The sequence below is a fragment of the Podarcis raffonei genome, chromosome 16, assembly GCF_027172205.1.
Source record: "Podarcis raffonei isolate rPodRaf1 chromosome 16, rPodRaf1.pri, whole genome shotgun sequence".
Lineage (NCBI taxonomy): Eukaryota > Metazoa > Chordata > Lepidosauria > Squamata > Lacertidae > Podarcis > Podarcis raffonei.
The window spans coordinates 33,876,296-33,886,090 of NC_070617.1; the positions used below are offsets into that span (position 1 = coordinate 33,876,296).

General features: G+C 45.6%; 1 protein-coding gene across 1 annotated transcript; it reads left to right on the forward strand.

The window, feature by feature from the left end:
• The first annotated feature begins 1,048 nt into the window (after window positions 1-1,048).
• LOC128403951 (uncharacterized) lies at window positions 1,049-9,795 on the forward strand. Its single transcript, XM_053369150.1, has 10 exons — window positions 1,049-1,748; window positions 6,670-6,749; window positions 6,864-6,895; window positions 7,045-7,161; window positions 7,331-7,410; window positions 7,534-7,642; window positions 7,736-7,819; window positions 8,053-8,157; window positions 8,467-8,518; window positions 8,626-9,795. The coding sequence occupies exons 1-10, from the start codon at window positions 1,738-1,740 to the stop codon at window positions 8,649-8,651; spliced, it is 696 nt and encodes a 231-aa protein (XP_053225125.1). The 5' UTR covers window positions 1,049-1,737; the 3' UTR covers window positions 8,652-9,795.

A 9,795-nucleotide genomic window follows, 5' to 3' on the forward strand; every position in this document is an offset into this window, starting at 1 on the left:
TTCCATTCAGAGACCAGAACAGAGGCAGAAGTACGAATGGCTTTCTGCTGTGAACACCAGCAGGCAGACACAGCAATACAGAGTTTTGCTGCTTAGCAAGAGATTTGGGGAAGTTGCAATCGTTCTTCACTGTGATCAGATTACACACTGAGTAGTCGTCTCCCGTTTACTGTGCAAGCAAGTCAGCCAGGCCGTAGCATGAGTACCTGCCAGCCATCTCATCCTAGGTCATCACCTCCTATGCAGCATCAGGCAGGTGAAGTCACTAACATCCATGGAAAAATATACCTAAGGCAAATTCTGGGACTCCAAAATCCACAGATACCTGCACAGTCTCTAGCTCAGGTGTGGGGAACCTCTGGCCCTCCAGATGTTGCTGAACTCCTGCTTGCTGGAGTTGACAGGAGTTGCAGTCTAGCAAGAGCTGTGGTGGCCAAAGGTTCCCCACACCTCACCAGAGGAAAAGGATTCTGCATATGCTCAGGAACACATTTGCCCTGCAGTCTTTGAAATGCTACATCCCCCTTGGAGGTCAAGGATTTTTGTGCATGCTCCAGGACACTCAGCCAAGGTGCCAGAATTTTTGTCAGCCAAAAGTTAGCTGCTGCACTCTTGAGACACAACTTCTGCTGAAATTGCGGATAAATTTGCACTGGCTTCCTCGCCCTTTGAGACTATCTGAGGGGGGGACTGGAACAGGCCTGCCTCTTTGAGGACTTGTTAATTGATTTTAGCACTCCTTTGGAAACAAGCAGGTACGTGCTCTTTGCAGTCGACTGGGCATATTTCCAAATGTGAATTCCGCAGAAAGACAACAGACTGTGAAGCATTCATGTGCCCATGGCTCTGGAATTCATGTGCTCCCATGCCAGAGAGGTTTTATGAGCGGATTTGATGGTTCCTTTCCCCACTTAGGCCGGACAGGTCCACAATGTGCCTGCCTTTAATGTTATGGCCCACCGTTAAACTTGCATGCACCACGAAATGTGCCCCCCGCATGGAAAGAGCAGGCTGCATTTACCCTTTTCTCTCCCGATTTGAGTTCCACCTGAAAATTATGTGGCAGAACTTACAAATGTTTGCAAATCCATGCCCTGCTTAATTCACAGAGTGCAGAAGGGTAGTGATATTCTTAAGCCCCCCGCAGCAAACGTAGAAAAAGAGAGCCACCAAGCACCTTAGAAACAAATGGATTAACGTGGCAGAGCCAGTCGTAGGGCTAGAGAGTTTGGGATCAGAGCATTCTGCAGGCGGAACAGCAGGTGCCTCCGAGTTCTGACAGAGGAGCATCACCACTCAGGAGGGGCCAGGTGGGGCCAGGTCCTGGTGGGGGGGTTGCCACGGTGACAAGGACCCGCCCTCCTTTATGACATCTCTTGCTTCTCCTTTAAAAGCCACTGACTTGCAGGCGGCCATTGTGGGTTAGTGAGGAGAGCTTAGAGGAGGTGGCAGTTGGTGGTGGCAGTTGGTGAGAGCAAGCGGAGATTTAGTGATTTGTTCTTTTTTCATTTTGTTATTTTGATTTTGATTTCATTTATTACTTTTATTTTATTTATTTTATTTGATTTATTTTGATTTTCTTTTATTCTTTTATTTTAACATTTTTATTTATTTTATTTTATTTTTTGTTCTTTGTTTTAATATTTTTGTTTTTTGTTTTTTTGTGCACACCTGTGCATAGTCTGTATATATTTTTATTTTTTAGATAGAGGAATAGTTAGGGTTTTTGTGGACGACATGGGCAGACTGTAAGTAGCATCCTTTCTCTTCATCTCCGGGGGGTGGGTGTGTGTCACAAACTGGGAGGTTTTTCTAGTGGACACCTGAGTATCAGGTTTGTCCCTGTCCCTCCCTTGACCTCCACCTTACACCCATTCAGTAAAACAAAGAAAAATATATACATGTTCCTGTTTCCCAGCCAAGTTGAGTACCCCCTATTGTCCTGGCCAAGTCCCCAATCCATGTCGCCTTTTTAGCCTTGGGTGAGAAGAGCTTTGCGCCGGGAAAGGGAAATGGGAGTCAACAGACACTCAAGGAATAGTTTCAGAGAAAAAGCTTTATTCTGCCATCCGGCTGGTAGAAGGAGCAAGTGTGATATAGTCACAAAACAAGCACGAGTTCACAGCCATTTGCACAGAGTATATAGTCCCCTTCCAGTTCCCTCCCCTTCTCCTCCTCAAGAGTCCTGCCTCTGAGCATGAACAGAAAGCTCCTGTCTTGGGACTCTTTTGGACTCTTCCCAGGAAAGAGGGATGAGAAGCCATGGGGGGGGGTCGAGGAGCCTTGCGGTTCAGCGTGTTCAAGATGTTGCAACTAGAGCGAGATAAGACTCAGTTCTCAGGCTTGCTTGACAGAGTCTATTCATTGGCTTTTTGAAGCTCTCTCGTACTGATAAAAGAGTAACATTTTGCCTTTCAACAGCATCTTGTGAGAAAACAGAGGAAAACTTTAGCTGTGGATTTTTTAGAAGAGAGAAAAGGAATTTTGGACAGTTTGAGGCCTGGTTGCGGGGGGTGACTTCGGGCCTAGGTGGGGTCACCTGTCCTCACCTCCTTCAGATCCACTCTTGTCCTTGAGATGGCTACCTGTCTGGCACTCAGAGACCAGGAGGGCAGTGATGATCACCCCGGCAGAAGGGTTGCTGTGTACATGGTCTCATGCTTCAGGGTTGATGGTTGCCCCTAGCCTTGTCCCAAGTGCCTCCTCTGGTCGCCATCTTCCTTCTGAGCAGAAAAGAGTGTTTTAAGGCAGATCAAAGAAAAGGTTTTGCCAAAGAACAATCGCTATGGATGAAGAGGAAAAAGAAACAATGGGCAAATGGGCACAAGATATCGGCCATACTATATATTTAGAACAATGGGAGAAACTCTGTCGCGAGGATATTTGCTTTACCACCTGCTATACGATAAAGGAAAATTTGGTTAAAATGTTTTACAGGTGGTATTTAACACCAGTTAAACTCGCCAAAATTTATAAATTCAAATCCAACCTTTGTTGGAAATGTAACAAAGAACCTGGAATGATAATTCATATGTGGTGGGGTTGCAAGGAAATAAAGAAGTTTTGGGGAATAATACATGAGGAACTTAAGAAAATGCTAAACAAACCCTTGATAAAAAAATCCCAAAGCTTATCTGTTTGGGTTGGTGGGCAAAGCGAACATCCTCACGACAGAGTTTCTACCATTGTTCTAAATATATAGTATGGCCGATATCTTGTGCCCGTTTGACCATTGTTTCTTTTACCTCTTCATCAAATCATAGTCTAATAATAGAGTGTAAATTTTTGATAATAATTTCCTATTGTTTCGTAATATAATGGTGCTAAATAGCAATTGTTCTTTGGCAAAACCTTTTCTTTGATCTGCCTTAAACACACTTTTTAATTGTATATATTGCCAATTATCTATCCCAGATTGTTTTAATTCTTCATATGTTTTTAATTTTAACTTTCCTTGGTCTTCTTCCAGTATTTGTCTATATGTTGCCCAGTTCGGATTCATATTGTGTTTTTTAACTGCATGGGCTTCTAATGGAGAGATCCATAAAGGGATTTGTGGTTCTAATAGCTGTTTATTCCAAAACTTTAAAACTTTAAAGTTTATTCTAAACTTTAAACAATGAATTTCTGAGTATATGATTTTTGAAGCCATTATGTACCTTAACCTTCTCGTATGCTAGGTAGGTCTGCCATCCATACCTATTGTCAAAACTTTCTAGATTTAAAATACTAGTGTTTTCCAATATAATCCATTCTTTTAACCACACCAGACATTCTGCTTCATAATATAATTTTAGATTTCGTAATGCCAGTCCTCCTCTCTCCCTTTTATCTGTTAATAGTTTATACCTTGTGCGTGGTTTTTTTGGTTTGCCATATTAATTTTGTTAGATCTTTTCTCCACTCATCAAAACAATTTTCTTTCATTATTATTGGTATTGTTTGGAACAAATATATCTTTTTGGGTAAAACATTCATCTTAATTATAGATATTCTCCCCATTAACGTCAGCTTTAATCTACTCCCAGTTTCTAGATCTCTTCTATTTTCCTTCCAGGCTTTTTCATAATTGTTTCCAAATAGATTAATATTTTTCATCGTCAATTCTATACCAAAATATTTTGCTTTTGTAACAATTTCCAAACCCAATTTCTCCTGTAGTTCGCTCTTTTCTAATTCCTGTATGTTTTTTACCATAAGTTTTGTTTTTGACATATTTATCTTGAAGCCTGCTACTTTCCCGAACTCATTCATTATCCTCAGTGCTTTCATTAGACTGGTTTCTGGCTCCTCAGGTGCTAATATAATATTGTACGCAAAAGCTCTAATTTTGAAAACATCCTTGCCTCATGTAATTCCCTTTATTTCTTTCTTTATTTCTAAAATCAGGATTTCCAAAGTTAGTATAAAAAGGAATGGTGAAAGCGGGCATCCTTGCCTGGTACCTTTCTCTAGATTTCAAGGATCCGTCTTTTCACCATTTCTTATTAAACATCCCTGCTGGTTTTCATATATTGTGTTTATTGCTCTGCAGTAGTTTTCACCCAGTCCTACTGCTTCTGCTACTTCCTGAAGGAACGATTTTGATAGGTTATCGAAAGCCTTCTCGGCATCTGTTAACATAAACGCCACTTTTTTGTTGGGTCTCATTTCCAAATATTCAATTAGATCAAATACTATTCTCCTATTTGCCATTATATGCCTATTTGGGAGGAATCCTACTTGGTCTTGGTCTATTACATCATTTAGGACCGATTTCAGCCTATTTGCTAATATCCCCGCAAACAATTTATAATCATTATTTAATAATGATATGGGTCTGTAATTGTTAACTAATTCTCTAGCTGTGCTTTGTTTGTGAATTAATACAATATTGGCTTCTTGCCACAACTTTGGTATTTTTCCTTCTTGCATGATCTCGTTCATTAATTTTTTAAAAGGCATTGTTATAGCATCTTCTAACCTTTTGTAGTATATCACGGATAGTCCATCTGCACTTGCAGCCTTCCCCAGTTTAAGATTGGAAATTGCTTGTTGTATCTCCATTGTTGTTACTGGTACGTTTAGCTGCTTCTGTTTGGTTTCACCTATTTTTGGGATTTGTTTTCCTTGAAGATATTTTATAATTTGTTGTCGAGTTTCTGCACCTTTTTTATATAGATTGGTGAAGTATTTTACAAAGCATTTATTTATTCCTTCTTCCGTCTCCACTGCTTTTCCTTCATATACTACTTTATTTGTCTTTCTCTTTGTCTTTTCTTTATCTGCCACGCAAGTAATTTACCTGGTCTGTTTCCAAATTCAAATGATTTTTGTTCATCCATTTTATATTTCTTTCTATTTCATCATTTAAGAGCGTTGAGAGCTGTGTTTGTAATATTTTAATGGTTTGGTTTGCGATCTCTTTTTTGGTGTTTTCGCTAATAATTTTTCTTGTTTGCCTATTTCTTCTTGTAAATGCTTGATTTTAGCCTCTCTTATTCCTTTTTGTATTATGTTTTGTTTATACAACATGTTTTTAGATTGGCCTTGAGATAGTCTTTAAACCTCTTTTGTTGGCCACCAGCATTATGCCTTCCATTTTTAAGTTTGGAGTAGAGTCTTTGCTTTGGAAGACAATAATCAGGCATCCGAACCACATGACGAGCCCAACGAAGTTGGTGTTGAAGAATCATTGCTTCAACACTGGTGATCTTTGCTTCTTCCAGGACACTGGTGTTAGTTCGCCTGCCTTCCCAATTGGTGTGTCACATTTTTCGGAGACACCATTGATGGAATCTTTCAAGGAGTTGGAGATGGCGTTTATAAGTGGTCCATGTTTCACAAGCGTACAGCTGGGTTGGTAGTTCAAGAGCCTAGACTGAAACTTGAAAGACTAGTTTCAATGGACCAAGAATGCTTTTCTGACTTTCCCCTTTTCCCAGTGGGAATTCCTACTTGTAGAGCAGAGGCCACGGCTGGTCGGCAGCTGCAGTGCCTGTGTGCTTTGTTCTGTTGTTGTCGCCAGTGCTTTGTGCTGGAGGGCACTGTTTCGTGGCGCTCATTGGTTGCTGTTGGATATTTGGATAGTCTGAGCGGATTGGTTGAGCGCCTCGTGAGCGAAAGGCTCGGCCTTCATTGAGGCAAATGTTCTACCCTTATTTATGGCAGCCTTTGGAATAGAAAAAGGAAAGGACTGTATCAGGATGTCTTTTGTGGGGACATTTGCAGACGTGAAGGTGTTGATCTAGGGTCGGAGGGGGGTATGGTGCCTGCTAGAGGGCGAAACCCCCGCCACCCTTTCCAAAAATTCTGGTAACAATGCTTCATGAAATTTATACACTGCTTGACTGCATGAATGAGGGGGCCAGGCTCTCTGGGCCCTGACATGGCGGTAGCTCTTGAACCCAGAGCACTTGGGACCTCCTTTCTCTCTCTGCCAGCCCTTCATGCTTTGGGCTGCCTCTTTCAGGCTCTGATGATGCCCCTTCAGGTCACTGAACTGCAGAGATGGAAGGAATTGGTCAGAGTAGGCCGGCAAGGATCAATTAGGCTCCACATACATATTTCCATTCTGCCAATTCGGCAGTGGTTCACTGTTTTCTCCAGACTCCCCTCCTCACACCCAAACACCCCCCAAGAATTGGGGCTGCCAGCATCTGAGTCACTCTTCCCGCTCATCTCTTCTAGGATCAGGTGCTTAAGACGCCTTTTCAGGCGCTGCCACAGGGTGGCCCCCCAGCCAGACACAGAGCAGCCCGTGGCGCCAGGTAAGCCAGTGGCCCTCCTTTTTTGGACAGAGGAGGGCAGGGATTGGCATGGGGGGCGACTAGTCCAAGGATGCAAAAGAGGACTCACCTCTTCCCATTTCCTTCTGTTTGCAGTTCTGCTGCGGTTCAGCATCCCAGCCCCAGGGGTAAGTATTGGAGAAAACAAGAGCAGGGACTGGATCCCTCAGACCTGCCCCCCGCTGTCCCCCGGGCTCTTTGCCCCCCACTCTGCACTCTCAGATGCGGAGAAGCCCTCCCCTCACGAGGAACTGACAGCCTGACTTTTGCATTTCAGCTGCTGGAGGATGAACAGCGCTACATCCTGGGGGTCATTGAGAGCTGCCAGGCAGCGGAGCTCAGGGGACTCCGATCCCTGAAGTGCTCCAAGGAGGAGACAGCCCATAAAATTCTGGTGAGTGATGGGGGGTGTGAGGGACCCCCACAGGGAGGTGGGGGGAAGGGGTTGTGCATCTGTGGGGAGGAGGACCCTGCCGGCTTAGGCTGTGGGGTTGCCATTCCCCTGCAAAGCCAAGCCTGGTGTCTGGGGTGGGAGCTGATTTTCCTCCTCTGTTCTTTTCCAGGACATCTTGGGGCCCTTGGAGCACTTCAGGGATCGGCCCCTGACCCTGGCCCTTGCCTTGGAGGCCCTCCTCCAGCTAAGGTGAGTGGGGTCTTTGGCATGGATGGGGTTGTGGGTGGGGGGGCAGAACTCCAGGGGGAAAGAGCAGGCGGGAGGGAGAAAGGGGCAAGGGAGACTCTAACCCTCTCCCTTTCATTTCTGCAGCACGATGAGGCCCAGATTCACCACTGACATGATCAGTGCCATCCTGCACAGGATGTTGGAGGCTGTGCTCAGTGGGGCCAAGGAGGAGAAGGAGGAGGAGAAGAGAGATGTATGTCCTTTGTTTTGACTTCCCTTCACAGGCTCTTTCTTCCTCTTCATCACACCCTTGCAGAATCTAACTCTCTTCTCTCTTTTCCCACAGGAACTGAAGAGGCACTACCGGCTTCTGCTGGGCAGTCTTCTTATGGAGGCACCCAACCCTGCCACCCTCCTCCAACTTCTCAGTGTAAGTGTCCCTATGGCATCCGGGGTGATTTTAGGGTTGTCCCCCCCCAATCCCTTACCCAATGGACTGCCCCATTTCTGGGGCACAGAGCCTGTTTGGCCCCCAATTTGGTCCAAGACCAAAGCTGGCAACCCCTCATGGTGCAGAAGTACCAGGGACTCCGTGGTGGGGGCAGTGGGGGCCGCTTTGGCCCAGACTGGCCCCTGACTCTGAAATGCTCTTTCCTCCTGCAGGACCTCAGAGGATACGCCCTGGGGGAAAGTGGCGAGGCCCAACAACTTGCGGCCAGCAGCATCTCTTTGCTGCTGGCCATTGCCAGGAAGTACCCCAAACTCAGAGTAAGTACTTTGCCTTCTTCTATTCATTTCTTTGGTTACTTCCATCCCCCCCAAGATCACATCCCCAAGTGATCTTTAGCGCAGAATTTGCGGGGTGTGTCCCTGGGGGCCAGGATGAGGCCAGAGGCTTTTACTGCCCCCTTTCCTGCTGCTGCCCTTCCACCTCTGCCCAGGAGGCTGCAGGGCCCAGGGAGGTCCTCTGGAACAAGGGATTGGGCCCAAGACAGAGGGAGACCCGTCCTTCCTGATTTGGCGCTGCTTCTGTGCTCTCTTGCTCCCATCTGACACCGATTTTTCTTTCCTCTGCAGATGACAGTTGTTCGGCCAGAACTGGCTTGTTTCCGCCGGAAGCCAAAAGAAGGTAAGCCCCACACCTGGAGACAGCGACCTTTGACTAAAGGCCTGTGGGAAAATCTCATTTTTATTTTCATTTTCATTTGCATTCTCTTCTCATTCTCTTCCATCCAGATGACATCATCATTGAAGATCTATAGCCATAACTGTCTGCAGTGACGCTGGAGCGGCTAGGATCTGAGGATCAGGAAAGCACTCAGCGTCGGCTACTGGAACAGTTTGAACTGCTAGAGGACCACAGTAGGTGACTCACAGAGCAGCTACACCAGTTGCAGAGCCAGGCGGGACCTGAGGGTCAACAGAGGCAGCAGCTAGAAGCCGGTGAGTGCCAGCCAGGACTGTCCAGTCGGACTCTAAAGAGAGAGTCAGGAGAGATCGCTGGAGACCCCACAGAAGGGGCTCAGCAAGCACCAGCAGAGATGGCAGATTTCCAGTCTTCCCAAGTTGTAAATATTGGGGGAGGCATCCCTTTTGAACTTCTCTCAGAAAGCAACTGGCTGAGTTGGTCAATAAAAATGCAGCAGTTGTTAAGGAGAGATGGACTATGGGACTGTGTTGAAACTGCGGTTTTGAGACGGGACTCTACTGAGAAAAGACGGCTGGATGAAAGGGCTCATGCCCAAATTATGCTGTGTTTGAGCAACTCTCAGTTATTGCATGTAGCAAATGCCAGCACAGCGTTTGAGTGCTGGAATTTATTAAGGGCAATGCATGTCAGAGAAACTGCTGGAACTATAATTTCTCTGACCAGAAGGCTGTTCAGGACTGTTATGAAAGAAGGTGAGAGTTTGGCAGCTCATCTTCAAACGCTGAAATCTCTGTTTCTTCAACTACAACAGAGAGGTAAGCGTTAGGATGAAACTGACCAAAACTACGTTATCCTTTCAAGTTTGCCTGAAAGCTGGTTGCCTGTGATTAACAGCATGGAGAGTATGCGTCCCTGAGATCTGACCCTTGAGTATGTGGTTGGAAGATTGACCGAAGAAGCAGAAAGAAGGTCAGACAGACAGGCTGAACTCCAAGAGCGGAGGAGTTATAGCCGAGGGGGCCAGCAGCAGAATCTGCCAATGGGGCAACGCCAAGTTTGGGACTTGGCCATGGCAGTGAGGAGATGCTATAGATGCAGCCAAGCCGGGCATCTCCAACGTCAATGCAGGGCAAAGCCTCCAGGAGACGACATGGAGCAGAGACAGCAATCAATGCAGAAATGTAAGCAGAAGGGGTTCTCTTCAGGGAAGAAGAACACGCGTTCTGCTCAACTTGTGTCTGCATTTTCTCAAGACG

What these genes read in the sequence shown, in the direction of transcription:
- LOC128403951 (XM_053369150.1), top strand. An exon ending in AGAGCAGCCCGTGGCGCCAG is followed by an intron (nt 6,750 to 6,863) that starts GTAAGCCAGTGG and finishes TTCTGTTTGCAG; the next exon opens with TTCTGCTGCGGTTCAGCATC. An exon ending in AGACAGCCCATAAAATTCTG is followed by an intron (nt 7,162 to 7,330) that starts GTGAGTGATGGG and finishes GTTCTTTTCCAG; the next exon opens with GACATCTTGGGGCCCTTGGA.